This window comes from Carcharhinus amblyrhynchos, chromosome 21, assembly GCF_965287045.1.
Source record: "Carcharhinus amblyrhynchos chromosome 21, sCarAmb.v2.hapA, whole genome shotgun sequence".
Lineage (NCBI taxonomy): Eukaryota > Metazoa > Chordata > Chondrichthyes > Carcharhiniformes > Carcharhinidae > Carcharhinus > Carcharhinus amblyrhynchos.
This window is the reverse complement of record NC_137344.1, coordinates 32,281,011-32,305,299: the sequence shown is the minus strand read 5'-3', so window position 1 is coordinate 32,305,299 and position 24,289 is coordinate 32,281,011. Positions and strand designations below refer to the sequence as shown.

The window sequence follows — 24,289 nt, the reverse complement described above, 5'->3', positions numbered from 1 at the left end:
CCCCTCTTCTCCCAGATCACTGACACCCTCTTGGAGGATCCAAACTCTAGCCAGTTCACTGACCCAGTGGTGGCACCCCCGAGATCACTGCCCTCCTTACTGACCATCCTTTCCCCCCCTCCAGCTCATTGCCCACCCCCTTTCCTCAGCTCACTGACCACTCCCTTCCTCCCAGCTCATTGCACACCCCCTTCCTCCCAGCTCATTGCATACCTCCTTCCCTCAGTTCACTGACCATCCCTTCTCCCCAGCTCACTGACCACCCCCTCCCCTCAACTCACTGACCAGCCCCTCCCTTCCAGCTCACTGACCACCCCCTTCCTCCCACTCACTGACCACTCCTTCGTCCCAGCTCACTGATCTACTTCTTCCCCATGCGCCCCCCCCCAGCTCCCTGACCAACGCCTCCTCCCAGCTCACTGACCCTCTTTCCCCCCCCAACTCAGTTACCCAGCCGGTGGACCACCTCCCCCATTTTCTCCGCCAGCCGTTCACTCGGTCCATTCACGAGTTGCTGAATCGGGTTTTTGGCTGAGATGTGATGACAATTGAGGTAGGATCAGCTTTTAGTTAATATCCTTGGTTCCCTGGTATCATCCAACACACATTTCCTCTCGATGTGTTGTTTGTAAAAATGCATTTTGGTTATATTTGATCATGCATTTATACACTTATGCAAAATTATATATCTATCTATGCATGGGGGGAAGTGGTGACGTAGTGTTAGTGTCAGTGCTAGTTATCCAGAGACCCAGGGTATTGCTTTGGGATATGGGTTGGGAATTCCACCTTGGCAAGAGGAAAATCAACATAAATCTGGTACTAAAATGTCTAATGATGACCATGAAATGATTGCTGTAGAAACCTATCAGGTTCTCTAATGGTAAGGAAATCTTAGGTTGTTACCTGGGCTGGTGTACTTCAGATCCACAACAGATTATGTCGCAGACATCACCATCACCATCTCTTGGTATGTCCAGCCCTATTGGCAGGAATTACACAGCAGATGTTGTGTTGCAGTCAGGAAGGAGTTGCTATGTGATTCCTCAACATGGACTCTGGACTCAATTAAATTTCATGCATTCTGGTTAAAATGCACACGGGAACCTACTGCTGATTACCCAAAACTGTCATTCCCCCTCCCCCACTTCCCCTTTGGCTGATGGATCAGTAATCCTCCTTGTTGGATGCCACATGGAGGAAGCACTGAGGATGCTAAATGTACTCTGGGTTGGGGGCTTCAATGTCCATCACCCAAGAATGGTTTGATAACATCACCACAGACCAAGCTGGCCAAGTCCTAGTTTTAACTGGGTCTGCTGAAGGTCGAGAGGGAACTGATACGAGGGAAAAATGTTCTTGACCTCATCCTCACTGACCTCTCTGCTGCAGGTGCATCTGCCATGACAGTATTAGTAGGAGTGACAACTGTATTGTCCTTGTGGAGCAAAAGTCCTGTCTTCACATTGAGGATACTCTTCATTGTGTTACGTGGCACTACCACCATGCTAAATGGGGTAGATTTTGACAGATCAAGACTGGACATCCTTGAGGTGCTGTGGGATGTCAGCAACAGAATTACACTCAGCCACTATCTAATGGTATAGCCTGCATATCCTCCAGTCTGTCATTACAACCAAGCCAGGGATTAAGTCTAGTTCAATGAAGTGTGCAGGAGGGCATGCCAGATTCAACACCAGGCATACCTAAAAATGAGGTGACAACCTGGTGAAACTACAAAACGTAACTATTCACCTACCAAACAGCATAAGCAGCATACAATAGACAAGAGTGAGTGATTTCACAACCAGTGGGTTAGATATAAGCTTTGCAGTCCTGCCACGTCCAAACATGAATAGTGGTAATTATACAACTCACTCGTGGAGGAGGCTTCACAAATATCTCCATTCCCAATAAAGGAGGAATCCAGCACATCAATGTAAAAGATCTGGCTAAAGCATTGGCAACAGTCTTCAATCAGAACGGCCATGTGGATGATCCATCTTAGCCTCCTCTAGAGGTCCACAGCACCAGAGATGCCATTCATCAACCAATTTAGTTCACTCCACATGATATCAAGAAATGGCAGAAGGCACTAGACACCATAAAGACTATGGGCCCTGACTATGGTCTGGCCATAGTGCTGAAGATTTGTGTTTTAGAACTTGCCACTTTCTTAACCAAGCTGTTACAGAATGCTGTGAAGATGCCAGTGTCGTAGCCAATGTGAAAAATTGCTGTGGTATGTCTTGTACATAAAAGCAGGCAAATCCATACTGGCCAATTACTGCCACATCAACCTACATCAATCATCAGTAAAGTGATGGAAGCATTATTTAGTGGTACTTCCTTAGCAATAACCTGCTCACTGCTGCTGAGTTTGGGTTCTGCCAAGTTCACTCACGGTCTGACCACATTATAGCCTTGGTTCAAATGTAGACAAAAAAGGTGAATTGCAGAGATGAGGGTGAGAGTGACTGGCCTTGACATTACAGCCATATTTGACTGTGGCATCAAGGAGCCTGAGCAAAACTGGAGTCAGCGGGTATCTGGGGCGGCTTGGAGTCATACCTGGCACAAAGGAAGATGGTTTTGTGATTGGAGGTCAATCATCTCAGTTCCTGAACATCACTGCATGAGTACCTCAGGGTAGTGTCCTAGGCCCAATCATCTTTAGCTGCTCTATCAATGACCTTTTTTTCCATCATAAGATTAAAGTGGGGATGTGTACTGTTGAATGTTCGTTACCAACATTCATGACTCTGCAGGTACTGAAGCAGTTCATGTCCAAATGCAGAAAGATCTTGATAGTATCAGGCTTGGGCGGAAAAGTGGCAAGTAACATTCGCTCTCCCAACAAAAGTGGCAGCAGTGTGTGTCATCTTCAAGATGCACTGTAGGAACTCACCAAGGCTTATCAGACAGCACCTTCCAAACCCACAATTGCTTTCATATAGAAGGGATGGGCAATGAATGCTGACCCAGCTTGTAATGCCCACACCCTGCATATTAATCTAAAAAAATCCATGTGCACATACTGTGCTTGCATTTCGATGGCACATTTAACATTTAACAAATGGAGTAGTGAAGAGATGATGTGGGTATGCCGGCGTTGGACTGGCGTAAACACAGTAAAAAGTCTGACAACACCAGGTTTTAGTCCAACCTATTTATTTGATAATATACTCACAAGCTTTTGGGGTTAGCCCCTTCGTCAGGTGAATGGAGAGTTCTGGCCTCAGACAGAGCATATAAAGCACAGACAGTTTAGAGATTACTGATTAGAATGCGAATCCTTACACCTAACCTGCTGTTCAAGACCTGAAGTGGCTGATAATGTGAGTGGAAGGAGCACTGATTACAGTTTAAAGAGATGTGTATTGTCTCCAGACAGTACAGTAAGTGAGGTTTTGCAACCTGTAACCCCCGTGACTTGCCTGGGTTTGCAAAACCTCACTTACTGTACTGTCTGGAGACAATACACATCTCTTTAAACTGTAATCAGTGCTCCTTCCACTCATATTATCAGCCACTTCAGGTCTTGAACAGCAGGTTAGGTGTAAGGATTCGCATTCTGATCAGTAATCTCTAAACTGTCTGTGCTTTATATGCTCTGTCTGAGGCCAGAACTCTCCATTCACCTGACGAAGGGGCTAACCCCGAAAGCTTGTGAGTATATTATCAAATAAATAGGTTGGACTAAAACCTGGTGTTGTCAGATTTTGTAGTGAAGAGAGTCATAGATCATAGATTCCCTACAGTTCAGAAGGAGGCCATTCGGCCCATTGAACCTGTGCCGATATCAAACACCCCCATGCCCTTTTCTCGTAACCCCACGTAATTGCTGTGCTAATCTCCCTGACACTAAGGGACAACTTAGCATGGCTAATCAACCTAACTTGCACAACTTTGGAGTAAAATGATCTGTTCCAAATTCCCATTTCTTGGTACTTTCTGCTGATTCTGTGGTCTTTAACTCTTGGCAATCCTCGTTTCTTTGAACATGACATCCCCTCTCATTGACCCTCAACTGGTGGTTTCTTCAAGCTAGTCCTTTTCTTCTGCTTACCATAGCAGTACTGATTGTGGGTCTTTCTCCCTAAAACTCTTGATTTGACTGCCACTGAGAGTTTGTCAATTTGGAAAGGGTAAGGTCAGTCGTCCCTTCCTTTGTGGCCAGATGTTAAAACTAGCAGCTTGTTGAGTAGGTTTCAACCGAGACCCCTGTCCTAATGGCAATTAGGTCATGTGAGCTCGTCTTTTGTCAGAATTACTATAAAGCCAAATGGGTTTGTCTCTGGGCAGAACTAGTAAGAGGTCACACATAGCTCCTCTTCAACCCCACCTCCAACAACATACTTCAAATTACTCCATTTTAGATTTCGTTAAAGGATATAGTTTAAAATATAACCATTGGTTAGAACATCCTAACTGGGCTCTCTGTGGCATTGCGTGCATAAAGTATTGATTATAAATATCAAGGCCATTCCCCCTCTCTCAAACCAAATTTGTGATTGTTCGTTTGTACAATTTTTGATGTTCTCTGCAAAGCTTTTTTCATGGTGACGGATCTTTTCATCTTTGACCATTATGTGTGTCAGTTGGACTAACTACAAATTACTCTGTTTAGTTAATTCAGAATGCAAACAGAGAGTGTTGAGGAAATGAGTCTAGTAAGGCTGAATTATGTTTTATTATGGGATGTCTGTGTTGCTGGCTGGGCCCAGCATTTATTCCTCACCCCTAATTGCCGTCCATTTCAGAGTGCATTTGCGAGTCAACCACATTGCTGTGGGTCTGGAGTAATATGTAGGTCAGATCAGGTAAGGATACAGATTTCCTTCTTTAAAAGACATTAGTGAACCAGATGGATTTTTTGTGACAATCAACAATGGTCACCATTACACTTTTGATTCCAGATTTCTTTTTTACTGGTTTCAGATTTCGCTATCTGTCATGATCGGATTTGAACCCAGGTACCCAGAGCATTACCCTGGATCTCTGGATTCTAGTCTACTGACAATATCATGACACCATGTAATTTCTTGTTGTTGGGGTAGAATAGAGAGTGTGTGATTATCCCTTTAACTTACGCTGTTTCTGACCTGGAAGTGCGAGATACTGGGTACTTGTAGTGGGATGTACTTGTTTCCTCCACACAATCATTTTTCACCTTGAGCAGAACGAAATGTGCCAGAAAGAATCCTATATTTATTTTACCTTCATATTTGTTTCTATTTGAGGTATGATCACTTGAAGTTAATAGGGAATACTGTCGTGTGACGATGGAAGATGAGTCTGGTGACACAGACATAAATAACGATTCATTTGACTTGCCCGTTTTCAGCTTTACTGGCCTTCGAAGCAAAGTCAGTGACGACACAGTGGATTTCAAACACAGGTCTCCAGGACAGTCTGATTCAATTGTCGTAGAGGGTTCAGACTCTGAACGCCATGATGCTCCATTGGCCAAAACTAGATGTTCTCAGCGGATTCATAGCCACTCTGTTAAATGCTTACCTAAGGAAATAGTAACAGTTGTGAGTAGTGAGAGTGATGGTGATGATGATTTAATCATTCCTTTATCCGATAGGCTGAGGGCAAAGCTAACTGGGAATCAAAATGTTGAGAAGCCTGACCACTCTCTTTCTAAATTTAGTCAAGAAAATTCCAGATGTAACTCTGTCCTTGGGACTTCAATTCCCAATAAGCCTCAACTTAATCAAGTTGGCCCTGAAATGAAAAAGACTGATGCCATTCTCAGTGAGAGCCAAGCCACGGAACCTACGTTCATTAGCCAAAGAGCTTTGCCTTCACGCTCTACATGGGACATTTCAGACTCAGATGATGGAGATGAAGTACATATGTTGCAGCCAACAAAATCACATGAGCCTGATTTAAATTCAGCTCAACTGTGTGTTAGGAATGGGCCATCCTCCAGGAAAGTGGCAACAGATTCATCCCACCCACAGAAAAAAGTTAAACAGAATGTAGCAGAAATCAAAAAGACTCAACAGGCGGCACTGAGAAAATGTCAGGAACGAGAGTATCAGCGAGCAGAGAAGGAAAAAGTTCGTCAGCAACGGGAAGCGGAAAAAGCCATGAAGAAGGAGTTAGCTGACATTGAGAAGATGTTGAGGCCGGGAGAATGCCTCAAACACATGCTGGTGTCCATTGATCCAGGTGAGTGTTTAAAAAAACAGTTTGGATATCATGAGAAAGCATTGGAAATTGTTAAAACAGGGCTTAAATTAGCCATTGTTACAAAACCTATGCTGTTTAATAACAGTTCACGTATATTTTTAAGTACTTGATGATAGGTTGTTTGTAGTGTACTGTAAGAGCAATTCAACTCGTACCACTCCCTACCTTTTCTTTGTATCCTAGCAAGTTTTCTTTTCTATAGGCCAATTCACTTTTGAAAATCACTATAGAATCTGCCTCCTCCACATTTTCAGGTAGTACATTCCAGATCTCATTACAAAAGAAAGTTTTTTTTCATGATACCATTGCTTCTTATGCTGGTCACCTTTAAATTGGTGTCAACTGGCGCTCGATCTTTCTGCCACCAAGAATAGTTCCTCCTTATCTACCGTTGTCTGATTATTTTGCTAACCACGTATCCATGTTTCCACCTCAGCCCAACTTCTCATTCTGAGTTGGCTGCACAGTTCAATATTTTCCTTCCACCCCCTGTCCGGTTTCACTACTGGTGGCCGAGCCATAAAATCATCAGCTCTCTGCGTATGACATTCTTTTTCTAACCCTCGTAGCTTATTTTAATCTGTGCTGACCTTCAAAAATATCCATCTACAAGTGCTCCTTCAATCCCTGCCCTAAATTCTAACTGCTGCTCCAGGTGAATTTTATCTCATCATCGGTGATGTTTATGTGCTTTGGGGTATTGCTGTATAAATACAATTTGTTACATTTAATGCTTTGCATGTGGTGTTGTTAATCGTCATGAACAGTGGATCCAGTATAGATACTACTAAGCCCCTAAAGATTATTCCAGAATCCAGAGATAGACACGGATGCATTTTTATTTGGTTTTTCCTCCCATCTACCCCTCTGACCTAGTTGGTACCACACCTGCCTCTGGGCCAAAAGATTTAAATCCATTTATGACTCGCTTATGACCATGCTGCATTGTCTTGCTGTCCATCATTTGAGATATGGAATTGAGGATCATTTGCCCACTTCTGCATAACAACAGTCTCACACTGCTCCAAAAGTGATTTGGGAGAAGCCTCCTTTCAAGTTAAGTTTAACATTTTTGAAATGACCTTAGTGGTCACAGATGGGAGTGCACTATTCAGTATAGTTTCCCAAAATGTTGATAAAACCTGATTCTCACTGTGGCACATGTGAGCATGATGTGTTATCTGTTTCACTACACAGGGCTGCTTCAGGTAGAAGGAGGTGGACAACTGCTCAGTACTCTACAGACCATGGAGGTTAGCTGTGTGATAGAAAATCAGACTGTTCCCCACAGTGTGACCTGGAGGAGAAGACAGGCTTGCGTTGTAGGGCAGCAGATGGTATGTGATATTCATATGTTTTAGCAGGATTGGAAAAGTTGTGGTAACGCATTATTTACCCTCTAATGTAGTGGTCTTAAAAGTTCTTGTTAAAAATTGGAAAATATCACACTGAAAATTTTGTCTAGTGTCCATGAAGTCCTGCATCAATCAAGATGTGGGATGCTGCAATTGCCCACGTGTATTGGTGTGACGAGAAGTGTTCAGCTTGGTTTCTGCTGCTAACTACGGTATCCAGTAGCGTGTGGAATATGGATTTGGACAGAATCATATTCAGTTATGATGGCATAGTTTTACAATCACATTGCAGATCAGTTGTAACTTGTGTCTAGTTGAATAGTGAATGAGAAACAGTCAGAACCCATGCAGGCACACCCAAAACACAACTCCAAAGGAAACTTTTGCTCATGTGTCTCTGATCCTTTGGTAGTTTACTCTTCATTCTCTTGGTTTAAGTATTGGCTTAATGACATAGGAAATAGGAGTAAGAGTGGACCATTTGGCCCATCAAGCCAAACACAGATTATGGCTGATCATCCACCTCTAAGCCATTTTTCCTTACTATTCCCATATCCCTTGATGTCATAAATATCCAGCAATCTGTGATTGCTGTCTTGAACATGCTCGATGATTGAACTCCCACAGCATTCTTGGGTAGAGAATTCAAAAGGTTCACCACCCTCTGAATAAAGAAATCCCTCCTTATTATAGGTAGATTTTTTTTGGCTTGATGGCAGCATCCTGCTTCACAACTAAGTAATGTGGTATATGAATTTCAGTGCCGATGAGATGCCAGGTATGTAGACCATGTGTCTCAAAGACTAGCAGATCATATCAAACAGCACGTCCCTTTGGCTGTTCATAACAGGCAAAGTACAGGAGACACCCAACCAGGCCCTACTTGTAAAACTGAAAACATGATGTCCAACATTAGATTTTGTGATTGGACAATACTCGCTAAACAATTCTGATTGCGCTGAAGAATAGCACTGAAAACCATTTTTAAATTATTTGTTGGGCTAACACTGTGGCTCACTTATGCACATTGGAAGCTACACAATACTCACACACACGACTCAGTCCTTTGCAGACAAAAGGAGTATATCTATTCATTGCACCTTTTCAACGAAACAAAAACTTGAGCAATAGCCATTCTGTAGTTCATTCTTCATAGCAATGCCACTACCAATCAGCCCACTTGCCAACCAATTAGCACTGTTTTCTCATGCAGTGTAAATTGTTGTTCCCTTTTACTACTGGTATTCCTAATTAAAAAGTCCTGATGAGTACAAGATGAAAAGCTTCAACAACATGTACCTTTTTTTCAGTAATACTTCCAAGTTTTGTAATGTGAACTGACTATTATCTAGGTGTATGTAACTTCACATTTAAATACTTTCAAGTGCGTTTTCCCTGTAGATTCTGTTCTTCAATATCTCCAGATGTTGGGGTCATTCAGTTTTCTTTGCTTAAGACCCTGACTGTTGCACAACATTGTAGCATTTGTAAACTGTAGAACTGTAATTTCCAAAGTGACATAAGCAGAAGGTGAAGCCCAGCATACACCTCAGGGATCCCACTCATCATCAGGCCCTTTTTGGAAAGGTCCCAATTTAAGGTATCCTTGATCTCTGTTCTTTCAGTTAATGCGCAATCTGTCTTTCAGCATTCCCTTTCACACTAGCTTAAAATCCTGTGTGTTCATGTTTGTCTTGCAGAAATATCACCATCTGAAACAAAACAATTGTCCAACCTTGTTGGATCTCCCAGTCTAGTGGCCACCACCAGTGCTCTCAAATGCTACCAAGACTCACGTGGATATTCAGTGACCTGGGATTACTTCCTGTCAATGAGCTTTTCTGTTCCAGTCCTACCATCACTCCCATTTGGGCTCCTCTCTTTTCCATCCAACTTTTTCTATTGATGTACTCCAGTTTTCGGAATATGGGATCTGGAGGGCTATTTGCTGCTTTATTTTCACCTCATATAATCCTCAAGTTTTTAAAACCTCGATAATTTTGTGCTTTACCTTGCCTTTTTGTTTTGCATCTGATCCTTGCTGATGTGTTGCCCTTTGGCCTCTCAATAATGAAGAATAAAAATCTCAGTTGAACATTTGAGATGTACTTACTGCCTGTGCAATGGTCATACAGGCTGGTTGACAAAGGAACAGTCAGTTCCGAAAGCTAATGGCATTTGCTACAAATAAGCCTGTTGGACGTTAACCTGGTGTTTGAGACTTCTTAGTGTGTCAACAGAACAGCCAGACTATTCCATTTTGTAACTTGTTTTTATGCTTTGATAAAATATGTCCTGAAAATTATCTTAACAGAATGAAAAGACTGACTGGGTGGATGAGCTTCATGTTCTGGTCTATATTCCACTGGAGGAGTTTGTTTCTATGGTTCACAACTACAAACAGGTAACATTACACATTAAAAGTGGATCAATTTTCTTGTGTTTCAGCCCTCTGACATCTAGAATGGTCAAAGTCAGGCATTCGTTACTTTCCATAGTTAGATAGCTGATGGTTTTCCAGAATTCACTTTTTAACACTTAGAATCAGTTTTTTAATGATTTCTGTTTGAAATGGAAGCCCCAGAAGTCAGTTGTTTATTTTATTTAAAATAGCGCAAGTTAGGTTTTGTCTTTTTCCACAGCTTTATCTGCGATTTCTGGTTAACAAGGCTGGCAGAAACTTTCCAGATGGCCCAGTGAGAATATAAGATCTTGGGTTTGATTCCTGCTCTCACTGATTTCAGTTAGAACCTCAGGGGAGAAATAAAATATCAGCTCTGATACTCACTCCCAATCAATAAATAGTGTCTCCTGATAAAGAGCATCAAATGAAGATTGGGTTATACTGTGAAACCCTGTGTGGTTGAACAGCCCGTCGACACTTCCTGGTTAGGCTCATGTCTGAAGAGTGGCCAGTTGGGTGGCATGTCAGCAGCTGGCCTGTACTGGTAAAAGCATTACCTTTGCCTGAGTCAGTGAAGAAAGAAGCCTCCTAACAGACAAGGTCACATTGATCTCTTGCAGCAACAAGATGTTTAAGTTTTCATCCTCCTCTGTATTTATTCTCTTTGATTCACTAAGACCAGAAAAACAAAGAGCATTATTGAATTTTCCAAACACTATAGAAATCCCACAGTCTAATGTAATAGAAGTGGAACTTGATGGGAGGAAATAGTAACCCCATTGTACATTATAGGCAATGCTGTTAGTTTCTGCTTTCAACTAGAATATATACCATAAAACACAATTAAAGTTCTTGGAATTCCTTATAACGAAACAACATGATTAGTGCTTCCTATTGGGAATCGAATAGCCTGGTGGTAAAGGATAGAACACTGGAACCTAATCTCCGTACAATTTGGATAAGATGTTTAACCAAAATCTCGACTTCCCTCTGAAATGAACACAAAAGATCCTCCAGTGCAATTTGACAATAACAAGGAATATATCTCCAGCTAATATTTATCCATTGATTTGCAGTACAAAACATATTATTTGGTCATCATCACATTGCAGATTGCAGGAGCGTTGTGTGCAAAAATTGGCTGTTACATTTCTGATATTACAGTAGTGAGTACACTCTGTTGCCTGGTCTTTGTTGCAAAGTCCTTCTCTTGAGACTATGTATTGCTCAAACTAATATAAAGGCTCGTGAAACACAGTGTACTGATTTTAAGGCATTGATTTATTTAACCAAATGATCGAATGGGAGAATTATATAAAGAAGCCCAGCACTCCAGATAGAGGATCTGGGCCGCCCGATATCATTCTGCTATACAATGCCCTCGCAAGGACAGTTATTGGTTACAAAATCATTTCTCCCACCTTCCCAGTGGGCATAATCCAATAAGCATTAATACAAATCAGTCAATAATCATCCCATCATTAATTCCAGTCAATAACAATACACATCTTGACCTAAATAGGAGGATTTCATTTGTTACTAATTATAAATGTTACTTCCCTTCTGTTGCCCCACAACACAGGACACTGGACAGTGAAACAGGAGGATGATTCCCACCGAGTTGAACCCACGTGACATTCGTCTGACCCTGAGAAATCTCTTATGTCTGCCTTACACCTGCATTATCTGCTTGGAGCTGCATAGCTTTGTTCATAAAATTGGCATTGATAGCCATTTTGTTTCCAACCACTGCTGATTACGTTTCTGCTTTCAGTGAAACCATTGTCCCTTGGAATGCAGGCGTTGTCTATAACTCTCCTGCCAAGCCCTGCAGTATTTTGTTGTTGACTGAAGCTTTACAAAACCCTAAATTAAACTTCATTCATTTCATAAATTCAAAATACATGTTTTTAAAGAAAAGTACTTGTTAATCATATAGAGATGTATTCGTTATCAGCAGCCTTGTCAGTGTTCCCATAGTCCCAAGATCATTCACTCTTAAGTCAGTAACATGTTAATGTTCCTAAACCTATGGTTATGTGTTTTATTAGCCTATTCGAATCCTCTACATCACACTCCAAAGGTACTTCATTGTTTGTACAATGTTTTGGAACTTTCTGTGACCACGAAAGGTGTGTTATCTTCTTGACCTTTTGTCTACAGAGACACACCTTGTATATCATACACCTCTGACTACCAGCTGCACTTCGTGCTTGCTCCTATACTATTATATAAGATGATGATAAGAAGATAAGAAGAAGATGAAGACGTATAAGATGATGAATGGGATGGATAGGATAGAGGTGGAGAGACTCTTCCCGCTCAAAAAAGACAGTAGGACTAGGGGGCACAGCCTCAAGATAAAGGGGAGGCAGTTTAGAACGGAGTTGAGGAGGAACTTCTTCACTCAAAGGGTGGTGAATCTCTGGAATTCTCTGCCCGTTGAAGTGGTGGAGGCTGCCTCGCTAAATATTTTTAAGAAGCGGGTTGATGGGTTTTTGATAAGAGAGGGGATTAAGGGTTATGGGGAGAGGGCGGGAAAGTGGAACTGAGCCACAACAGATCAGCCATGATCTTATTGAATGGCGGGGCAGGCTCGAAGGGCTAGATGGCCTACTCCTGCTCCTATTTCTTATGTTCTTATGTTCTTATATAAAAATGTGTATGTAGATATAAGAATGTGCACATGTAAGTCTCCAATGAGTCCCACAATTTGAATACAATTAAGCACCCATTTGATAACAATCCTGATTTTAACTTTCATTAAACACACACATTTCCCTATAATTTCTCACCCAGGAATTGCAAGGGGCTGCGTCTGAAAACCAGGTGACATTACAAGATTTTGTTCTTGATATTCTCCAGAAAAGTGCTAGGAGAGTTCCATGTTTCGTTGTTGTGGGGTTGGAAAAGTACTTCAGGTGAGAACTGCAGTGAATCTTTTTTGAAGTGTTGTCTTAATGTTTGTTGTACTACCCTAAAGCAGCCATAGTGTTCTGCCGTTCAGTGCCATCTGCTCAAACTGAGGGAAATGGTTGTGTTTGTGAGGAGTAGATCCACAGTTATTGTGGCTAGTGCAGATTGAAGTATGATTAAAAAGTAACCCAGTTTTCAAGAAGGTGCTGCCCGCTCTGAGGTTAAACCAGGCGATGTTCCATGAAATAAGGTACTTCTTACTGACCTACTATCAGTGGCTAGCTTCAAAAGCAGTCCATGCGAGCTTCTCTGCACTGCAGCACAGGAACTGTTGGAGTACCAAAACCCATCAAATACTGTGGAAATGTGCACTTGAGGCACTGCCAGTAGCTGGAATCAATCCCAGAGCTATTCACGACCCCTGGAACCAACACATTTGTTACTATGTATATTATGAGTAAAATGTACTGTGTTGTAACCCAGTAACAAGTATATTAGAAAAAGGAAGGCAAGCCAAGAAAATGACCTGCACTCCCCTGTGTTTAGATATATAATATGGTTCTGTGTCTAGGAGTTCACTTAGGCCAATGAATGTGTAACATACACACTTGATTTTGGTTGATTTCAGCTGAGCCAGCAACTGTGACCTGACTGTTGGTCTCAGCATCGCTGGACTAGAAAAGAGCAAAACTACTGATCACTATTCAGTTACCTCTGCTGGGAAATATAAGTGTCTTGATGCTTGGTCTTATACTACAGGATTTAGTTGTGACGTCATTGAAGATCAAATAATTTGCTGATAATTACTGGAATTGGATGAGATAGAGGAGGCTTTAGCTGGAGCAGGAGAAATGGAAAGTAAAAATTAAAGAAATTTTTTGGTTTGTTTCTGCAGGCCACAGAAGAAGCACAGGTCACAGCAGACAAAGTGCAGTGAAGAACAAGCAAAACAAAGAAAGGCAAAAGGCTATAATCAGCATGTGCCTCTGATATCACGAGCAGATGTAGAATCAGTGAGTTTTCACTGGCTTCAGAGACATGGTGCAACTTTGATTTCACAGTCAGAGCTCAGTAGAGGTTACACAAAACTATATTGTTAGGAAGCAAAAGAATGTTAAAAGACTGAAACTGTAAATTCAGCAAACAATCATAGGCCAGGCAGCATCTGTGGGGAGCATCAGGGAGTTAGCACTAGGTATGTGCTCTTCATCCTGAACTTTATCTCTACACAGATACTACCTAAGCTGCTTTATGTCTCTGGTGTTTTATGTTTTCCTGTGATCTTCCAGTTTTAGTTTGATATTTATTTCCCTTCAGCACCTTACTAGTGGTGGGAAGTTTGGCATGGAAATATCTGACCACGGGGTACACCTTTGCTGAGTCCGGTTCTGTCCTTGAGATGCTTTATGTTAAATCTGTTGTATAATGTAGGTTATTGTTGTCCTCACAGGCACATTTGAGTAGGGGTAGTGAGAAGACAGATTATTCATTTCATTGACTCTAGCCTAACAATGCTAATACCATTTGTAGTATCCCTGCTTGCTGAGATTAGCTAGCTCACTAGAGATCAAGGAATAGCAGTTTAAAAAAAAGTTAGACCCATTGGATTTCTTTCCAGTGACCACTTTGGACAGTACACATATATTTCAGTAGTATATATGGACTTCCAAAAGGTGTTTGATTAAGTGCCGTACCAAAGATTAATTCACAAGGTTAGATCGCATGGGATTGGGGTAATTGATTAGCTTGGATAGGTGGCTGACTGATGGACAGAGAGTCGGGATAAATGTATTTTTTCTAGCTAGCAAAATTTAACTAGTGGGGTGTCACAAGGGTCGGTCCTTGGGCCCCAGCTATTTACAGTCTATATTAATGGCTTGGATATATGGATAGAAAGTTCTATAGCCAAATTTGTAGATGACACAGAAATAGGCAGGACGGTAAGTTGTAATGAGGAAATAAGAAACTTACAATGGATATAGACAGGTTAGGAGAGTGGGCCTAATGTGGCTGATGGAGTTTGATGTGGATAAGTGTGAGGTCATGCATTTTGGTCGGAAAAGTGGGAAGGCAACTTATTATCTAAATGAGAAGAGACTTCGGGGTGCTCCAGTGCAGAGGGATCTGAGTGTCCTCGTTCATGAGTTACAGAAAATTAGCATGCAGGTACAGCAGATAATAAAGAAAGCAAATGAAATGTTGGCATTCGTCGTTAAAGGAATAGAATATAACGGTAAGGAAGTATTGTTGCAACTGTACAAGGCATTGGTGAGACCACATCTGGATATTGTGCACAGTTTTGGTTCCCTTATTTGAGGAAAGATGTTGTGGTGTTGGAGACAGGTCAGAGGAGATTCACTAGATTGATTCCAGAGATGAAGGGCTTGTCCTAAGAAGAGAGATTGAACAGTTTAAGCTTGTACTCTCTGGAATTTAGAAGAATGAGGGAAGATCAAATTGAGATGTACAAATGATAAAAGATAGATGTAGATAAAGTAGACGTGGAGCGGATGCTTGCTCTTGTGGGGCATTCTAGGACGAGAGGTCCTAGTCTTAGAATAAGGGGTAGCAAATTTAAAACAGTTGAGGAGAAACTATTTCTCCCAAAGGGTTGTGAATCTGTGGAATTCATTACCTCAAAGTACGGTGGATGCTGGGACAGTGAGTAAATTTAAGGAGGAGTTAGACAAATGTTTAATTGGTAATGGGTTGAAAGGTTATTGGGAGAAGGCAGGAAAATGAGCATGAGGAGCATATCAGCCATGATCAAATGGTGGAACAGTCTCAATGGGCCTGATGGTCTAATTCTGCTCCTATATCTTATGAAGTAATGAACTTCAGTTGGGTCAGCAGGGTATTGGTCTCTGTCATTAGTTTTGCAGCAATCAATAGCCTACCAGTCCAGACAAATTACCTGAAACCTTTGGAATTTTTATCTGGAAGTAAAAACCCTTCAGGAGAGGAAAAATAATGTGTTTAAAAGCAATTCCATTGAACATCATTTAGTTTGATTTAAAATTATTATTGTTTAGAGTCTTAGTTATTTGTTTTTTCTTCTTGCCTCAGGCTCTAGTATACATGCAACTGTCCATTGGAGCACAGCTTCAATTATTGGAGGAATGGAAGGAGTTTGCAGATTATATCAGCATGTTCACCAAAGCTGTGGCTGAGGCCCCATTCAAGTAGGTGCTGAGCTTGAGCAGAACTTCAAGAGCAACTTTCTTTTAAATGAATTAGTCAGCATTAACCCAATTCCCATTAGGTGTGAGCAGACAGCATAAAACCATCCGTCACTTAGATACTAAGCCCCTCTCCAAACACCTGCTGGGTGGTTGGAATGCGAAGTAAAAAGTACACAATGGTCAGATTGTGGGCTCCTTCCCAAAGCAGAATGAGGCTGTGGGGTGAATGGACATGACTATGATGTCCTTATGGTAGAATAGTTTGCCAGTGTTTATGAAGAATGTGATAGCTAAGGATTCCCTTCATGCTTGGAACAGTATCCCACAATCAGACTATCTAATGAGCTTTTTATATATTGAATGCCACAAATGATTCATTAGACCATACCTTCCAATCTCCTCAAAGATGTGTTTGGAAATGCCCTTTGGGGGTTTGCATGGTAATTGGCCAGAAGTGCAAACTTCCCCTGAGCAATTACCCTGCATAGGAAACCGTCAACAATTGTTTAAATTACAAACTTCTGATGATTCTGACTGGGTGATACCAGTAGTTACCCAGGAAAGGTTAGAAGGATTGAAAGCACGAGTAAAGTCTGGGTAACTATTGTGTGTGTATATATATATATATATATATACACACAGTGGTACTCCTCCCACATAGTTAACCATGGGGAACTTCACAGGCAACTGACTACTAAAGATATTGGTCTCTGGACTGTTGGAGATGGAACAAATGTATGTTGGGACTAGTTAGGACTCTGCAGATTCCTAATGTAAGACATATGTGCAAATTACCTTCCAATGGCTTTATTCCCTGCTGCCCAGGATCCTGCACAATTGTCATCAAACCTGAGCTTAGGTTGGATGTTTGGGCCAGATATGAGGGACTTAGCTGAATGTCTATCCCCAACTGCCCACCTCCAACCTGATCTGATTATTTCTTCTGACCATTCAAACATGCCACCCACTCCTATCTCACACCTGCCCAAGGACTGGAACTTATAAAACTTTTACCTGAATATAGCAGCTACTGTCATAAAAGGCGTGTGTCTTTTTCCCTAGCTCTAGCTGGACTTGCTCACGAGTGCCTGTGCTTCTCATTTCTGCTTCAGCCAGGATTGGAAGATCCCAGAAGAAATGGGTAGCATCATCAATCTGAAAGAACTAAAAGGTAGAAGCAATGCACCCAGCATTGCTGATTGACCGGAAGATTGACCATTGTCAGTATGGTCTTCATTCCTCCTTTGAAATATGTTCAATTGAATAAAGAATTGCATTGTAAGATCTGCAAGTGACATAACTGGTACCTAAAACCACTTCCAATCCCTGCCCAAACCACACCATCTCTCTGATGTTAATGTAATTCAGTGACCATTTTAAGGAATAGCTGGTTTGATTGATTTTTGCACATGACGTGTAAATGAATCATCCTACATTGTACGAATCCCACTGGTTGTTAGTCAAGATTGCAAAGTGTGATTGCTTTTATAAAGGCTATATTGCTTATTGGTTCATGTGTATTATGACAGCATTTACATAACTTCCAGATTAGTGAAGCCCTACATTAGAAAAATATTTGTATTTTAAAAGAAATTCAGTGGCTGAGATATTATGAGGCTCTGAAAGGTGCTATATAAATACAAACCTTTCTTTTTAAACTGAAGTAGATTTGAGATGACAATATTGGAGAAACAGCAACTGTTCGAGCGTTTGACCAGCAATAAAAGACTATATGCTAATGACCAACTGTGTATTTCAAGCATTTTCTCTTCGTGCCATAATCTAAAAATAATTTTGCTGAAAGAACAGTCTGTTTTGCAAATTGATAGGGAGAAGAAATGACTTTTTTTCAGTGGTATATTCATGAATAAATTTTAAATAAGTTGGTGCAAAAGGGTGTTGGTTAATATTTGTTCTATATTGCTAGGAGAGTACGGGAGAACAAAGGACTCTCGGTCTACTTGGAGAGTGACAGATCCAGAGGGACAAAGGTAGATCATTCAGGGAAAGGTCTCCTGAGCATTTGGAAGAAACAGATCCAGCAATTAAACAGAGTTAGCTCTGAAATGGCGAATGCCATAGTGTCTGCCTACCAATCACCATGGTTACTTGCTCAGGTACAAATTATCCCAATTACTCTTTTGGTGAAAAAGTATTTACGTTAAAGTTAATGGTGATTGTTTGAAAGGTAGGAGATGGGAAGTGAAAATAAACAGTATGGATTCTGACGAATGTGAAAGGTAGGTGTTTCCCAAGATCTACTGAGGCAATAATATAAAAGCAAAGGCTGTAGATGCTTGAGATCTGAAATAAAAATAGAAAATGCTGAGAAAGCTCAGCATGCCTGGCAGCATCTGTGGAGAGAGAGACAGTTAACGTTTTGACAAAGCTGATGAATGCATGGCTGGAGAGATGATGCAGGAGAGAGGGCTTTAAATTCATGGGACATTGAGACGGCTTCAGGGGGAGGTGGGATCTATACAGTTAGACAGGTTGCACCCCAGAGCCTGGATCAGTGTTGGAGAGAGTTTAACCTAATCTAGTAGGATGGGAATGAAGAGGTAGCATGAGAAAAGAGAAACAAGGTGCACCAAAGGAGCAACAGATAAGACTAGAGTAAGAAATAGGCCCTAGATGGGGTCAGAGTAAGATGAAAAGCAATGCAGACTAAATTAGGTTTGTAATGCATGAATGTAAGTGCACAAAACTTGGTAAATAACAATGATGGGTTCCAGACATGAACACTTTCATACTTGTACCCACCAGTGCTATGCCCCAGTTTATGCACTGACAGAACCATACCCACCAATACGAACCCCAACATCATACAACTTTTAAGTGTTCACTCCAGATACCAACCAGGTTTGGATGGATTGAATGTATATTTGTGCTGCTGGGTGGTTTTTCACAATTCAAGTGTGCAGTGTCAGAAATCCATATTACTGTTAATTATTCTGTGAAATGGTTTAAGGTGTTACTAAGAAAGACGATTAAAGGGACCATGTACTATATATACAAGTCAGGGTCCTGTCTTTAGTAATATTTATATATTTTCCTGTAGAATTCATCTGAGGCAACAATATTGCTGAAGTTGATTCTTGTATATGTTGTTCATGGATGAATTATTGATATATTAAATATATTAGCTAGATGGTCAGTTGTCTTTTTCTTCTGATTAGGCATATCAAATGTGCAGTTCTGAACGAGAGAAGGAGAATTTGCTTGCTGATATCTCTGTCCGACGTGGCGAAGGAGCAATCTCAACAACACGAAGGATTGGACCAGAGCTGTCAAAACGGGTCTATTTGCTGATGACTTCTACAGATGCTGATTTTTTTCTGGAATAACAGAGTTGCGCCAACTCCTCAGGATCTTTGGCAGAACATCCGGAAATCGTATAGCTTTTTGATTCCTTTTCATAGAGCATCAGTATTTCTCTTTATAATGATTGAGCGTTACTAAGTAGGCTAGTGGCAGAACGATGGTCTTAATGAGTGGTTCGTAGCTTTACAATAGGAGGATATATAAACCAATTAGCACAGCTTAAGTTACCACCATAGCAGTAGTACTATTAATACACTAATAGGAGCTGATATACAGTTGCACTATGGTTAATTTTTATTGGTGTGTTTGGTTCTCATTCACAAATGTGTATAGGACATTTACCTCCTACTTTGATAATGCAGATGTACTGGCTGTTAAATGAAAATGAGACTTGCTGTTTTCTTTGTTCTTTATGTCACTTGTTCTTTGGTAAATGGAGGTGATGCGTTTCTTCCTCACCAAAACTGCCAGGCCGTGGGAAAGGTGTGAAAGTGACCTCCCTCCAGAGAGATCAGTGGGTCTACACACACTTCTGCACTCTGGCATAGTGCTCCAATTTGTGGATCACTTAAGCAATTTTTTAATGTGGCATCTCGGCCTTTTGGCTAAGATGCAAATGAGATCAAGCCTTGGAGGAGGAGCTACACCTACTCCAATCGGCTTGGATCATGTAGATCAAGCCCAAGACAGGAAGTGGGAGCCCTGTCTTGTCAGCTTGGATCGGGAATGTCCCAACCTGTTGGGACTCTGAATTGGCTTTAATTTGACTTGATTGGATTGGAATAAAGTAAACAAAAACAAAATCACTTTGAGACTCTTTGAAAGCTGGCTTGTTTCTCCATGGCCTGCTGGGCAAAGATGCTTGTGTGGTACTGAATCATATAAACCACAAGGGTCCCTGCCTCAGCCTGTGTTAGGTGAACTAATCTCAGCCAAGGCAGTATTTGGCACATTGGAGCCCTTGAGCTGAGGAAGAGATTGCCCAGGGTTCCAGTCCTTGATTGCAGTCCATTGACCCTTCTGTAGATGTTTGGTGAGGACAGGTTGAGACTTGGCTATGATGCCTTCACACCTCTTTTAATTGTCTTTTAATTGTCAGTATCCAATTATAAAGAATGTTTTTATAGGTGATTTGCTGAGACAATTATAACCTGAACCCAGCAAGAATCAGAGTTTTCAAGGAAAGAGGGGAGAAAAAATGGAAAAAGAAATCTGTGTACATCTTCACATTCAGGATAAAAGAGTATATATTTTTTAAAGATAATGGTTAAGTGTAAATGTATTGGTGCTAAAGCTTTTGATAATTTTTTGCAATAAATTTCATGATCATTTCATAGAATCTTAGAGTCATAGAGATATTACATCACAGAGGCCATTCAGCCATCAAGGCCATATTGCTGTCTACAGCAGCCCGTCAGTCACATTCCCCTACTCTGTGCCTGTAGCCATGCAAGTTTTTTTCTCTCAGTGCACATCCAATTTCCTTTTGATATCATTGATTGTCTCATAGCCCATGATGCTGGTGGAAGCAGAGTTCCAGGTCATTGCCACTTGCTGCATTAAAAAAAATCTTCCTTGATTCCTTCCTGTATCTCTTGTCCAAAATCTCAAATCAGTTCCGACTCTCACCCTACACATGTGATGTCTCATTTTTCAATTGTACTCATGTCACTTCCTCACATTACACACCACATATTGTCCCATTCTTTCTATCAAGTGCAGCATGGATTAGATCCAGTGTTTCATCAAACATTCCCAAAGTGGATGTCAGTCCCTCATTCCCCTTATGAAAGTGGCGCTGAGCTGCATTCTTGAACCATTCTAGGTACACCCCAATGCTGATCGGGAGAGAGATCCAGGATTTTGACCCAGTGACAAATAGTAGAATGGTGATATAATTCCAAAGCAGCTTGTTTTGTGATTCTGCGGGTTTTGTGATTGTGCTTTTCACAATCATCTGCAGCCTATGTCCTTCTAGGTGGCAGTGTTTGCAGGTTTGGAAGTTTGAGTTCAAAAAAACTTTGGCAGATTTGCAGTAAATCTTATATATGGCCCACGTGGGTGATGGCATAGCTGTATTATCACTGGACAGTAATCCAGAGACCCAGGGTAATGCCCTGGGACCCGGGTTCAAATCCCACCACAGCAGGTGGTGAAATTTTAATTCAACAAAAATCCGGAATGAAACCATTATCAATTGTCATAAAAACTCATCTGGTTCGCTAATGTCCTTAGGGAATGAAATCTGCCACCTCTGGCCTACATCTGTCTCCAGACGCACAGCAGTGTGTTGACTGTTAAATGCCCCCTGAAATGGCCTAGCACTCAATTCAAAGGCAATTAAGGATGGGGGTTAAAAGAATAAAACAATGCACTGCTGATATCCATAGAGCAGAAATGATTTGACTTCCACCCACCACAACCATCTTCCTTTGTGATGAATAAGGCTCCAACCAATGGAAAGGTTTCCCCTAATTCCCATTGACTTCAATTTTGCAAAGGCTCCTTGATGCCATAATGTGCCAAACACTGCCTCGATTTCAAGGGCAGTCACTCTCGCTTAACCTTTGGACTTCAATTCTTTTAGTCATGTTTGAACAAAGGCTGTAATGAGATCTGGAACTGAGTGGCCTTGATAGCACCCAAACTGAGTATTGGTGAGCAGGTTACTGTTGAGTAAATAGCACAGCTTGTCAATAACAAACAACTTCCATCATTTTGCTGATGGTTGGTAAAATGTTGATGGGGTGCTAATTGACTCATTGAGTTTGTCTTTTTTGTTGGCAGGGCATACCTAGGTAATTTTTTCACACTGCCAGCTATTTGTCAATGAGCTGTACTGGAATAGCTTAGGTCTCTACTACAGCCAGGCATTCATAAATTGTGCACCCTTGCAAAGTATCCAGTCATTTTATGTTACCCAGATGTTAACTCGACCTGCATTGAAATAAAAAGACAGCTTATAAATTGCATCACAACATCTTTTCTTTCATTTAACATGACGCAAGTTCACCTGTTACAAAATATCATCCGGTGAAACCCGAATGCCAAGGCATTTGATTTTATTGCCTTTGGGAACTCTAACAGATCCTCACATTTTGGTGCACTTGTTTGATCTTTTGCTGATTTGATGGTGACACCTCAGCCCTACTACAGGTATAGTGACATTTGTCTGAGGTTGAGCACTGCTAAGCTTTTCTTCATTCCTCCAAGGGAAGTGGCCACAGCTGTCACCTTGGGGGTCATTGTCCCTTTGAACTTGGTGACCTACAGGAGAGCCTGAACCACATAATGCTCTTTCTTCCCATGACATCTCTTCTGTTTCCCATTACCCACCCCCTTCCCCTCCTAAATCCCTTCTAGCACTCTCTCGCTTTTCCCAGCTTCTTAGTCCTCCTTCTGCCTTGCCTCTTTGTTTCACCCTTCCCCCCACACTGTCTTTGATCCTTTCTGACAGCCTTCCTTACTTCATTCTTCCCATTCCACCATCCGCTGCCTGGTCAAGCTCTCTTCTCACCTCCTTACACATACCTGCTCCACTCTCACACCGTTCCTTCTCTTTCTCCCTATAACCGCTCCTTTCACAATCCCACCTCTTCCCCATTTCCTCCACCCCTACCCTACCCAACCCACTTCTACCTTCTGCCTCGCCTCTCATTCCTTACCCCAAATTATCTCATTGCTTCCCTGATCTACCATCCTGCCATTCTTCTCTCCCTTTCCCTCTCCCTTCCAACCTAGCTGGAGGATATTGGGATCAGTCCTGGGTCAAAAGGCACCTATTAATAACATGGCTTGCAGCTCAACAAGACTGGAAACAGTGTCTTAATTGTGAGGTTCACTAGTGTGGTTGGAGAAGGTTTACACTAAATGGCGGGGGGTGGGAAGCAGAGTAGATGAGAGGATTAGGGTGCATATAGGAGTGAGGGTATTGGATAGTTACAGAGAAGGAAGTAGTACCAAATTGTATTAGGGCAGACTAAAAAAGACTGAGGAATGCAAAGAACAGAAACAGCCATGTGGGGATGTAATGTAATGACAATCGTAGAAATGTGGCTTTCAAATCGTGAGGATTGGTCCATAAGAACATAAGAAATAGGAGCAGGAGTAGGCCATCTAGCCCTTCGAGCCTGCCCCGCCATTCAATAAGATCATGGCTGATCTGTCGTGGCTCAGTTCCACATTCCCGCCCTTTCCCCATAACCCTTAATCCCCTCTCTTATCAAAAACCCATCAACCCGCTCTTAAAAATATTTAGCGAGGTAGCCTCCACCACTTCAACGGGCAGAGAATTCCAGAGATTCACCACCCTTTGAGTGAAGAAGTTCCTCCTCAACTCCATTCTAAACCGCCCCCCCTTTATCTTGAGGCTGTGCCCCCAGTCCTATTATCCTTTCTGAGCGGGAAGAGTCTCTCCACCTCTATCCTATCCATCCCATTCATCATCTTATACGTCTCAATGAGATCTCCTAAATTCTTCCCTTTATATTCAAGTGCACAAAAGCCCAGATTTTTGCAGAATTGTGCCAAAATTATGCTTTTCTTCCAGAACCAGTGAGCACAACTCCAACCTGGAACGAAAGTTTGATAGGAGAAACTGTAATAGGATAATGGGTGATGAGGTGGGTTTTTAGATGCAGGCGAAGTACATTCCAACAAGGCAAAAAAAAACAAGCAAAATCAGGGATTCTTGATTCACAAATAATGCATGGTTTTTGTCTAATTGTGTGTAATTTTGGTCTCCTTACCTAAGAAAGGATGTACTTGCCATAAAGGGAGAGTGACAAAGGCTTACCAAACTTAACTCTATGATTGAAGGGCTTGTTCTATGAGGAGAGATTCAGCCTATATTCTCTAGAGTTCAGAAAAATGAGATGTGATCTAATTAAAACATGCTAAATTCT

The 24,289-nt window shown here is 41.5% G+C and overlaps 1 protein-coding gene across 1 annotated transcript; it reads left to right on the top strand.

Annotated features, from left to right (window-relative positions):
- The first annotated feature begins 2 nt into the window (after positions 1–2).
- eme1 (essential meiotic structure-specific endonuclease 1) lies at positions 3–22,481 on the top strand. The gene is made up of 9 exons (XM_080208946.1): positions 3–553; positions 5,244–6,183; positions 7,402–7,541; positions 9,874–9,963; positions 12,763–12,884; positions 13,775–13,892; positions 15,946–16,061; positions 17,989–18,178; positions 19,241–22,481. The coding sequence occupies exons 2-9, from the start codon at positions 5,286–5,288 to the stop codon at positions 19,406–19,408; spliced, it is 1,842 nt and encodes a 613-aa protein (XP_080065072.1). The 5' UTR covers positions 3–553; positions 5,244–5,285; the 3' UTR covers positions 19,409–22,481.
- The last annotated feature ends 1,808 nt before the right edge of the window (positions 22,482–24,289 follow it).

Coding starts and splice junctions, on each gene's coding strand:
- eme1 (XM_080208946.1), top strand. CDS start 5,286: ATGGAAGATGAGTCTGGTGACACAGACATAAATAACGATTCATTTGAC. Junction 6,184..7,401: donor GCTGGTGTCCATTGATCCAG/GTGAGTGTTTAA, acceptor TTCACTACACAG/GGCTGCTTCAGGTAGAAGGA. Junction 9,964..12,762: donor TGGTTCACAACTACAAACAG/GTAACATTACAC, acceptor TTTCTCACCCAG/GAATTGCAAGGGGCTGCGTC.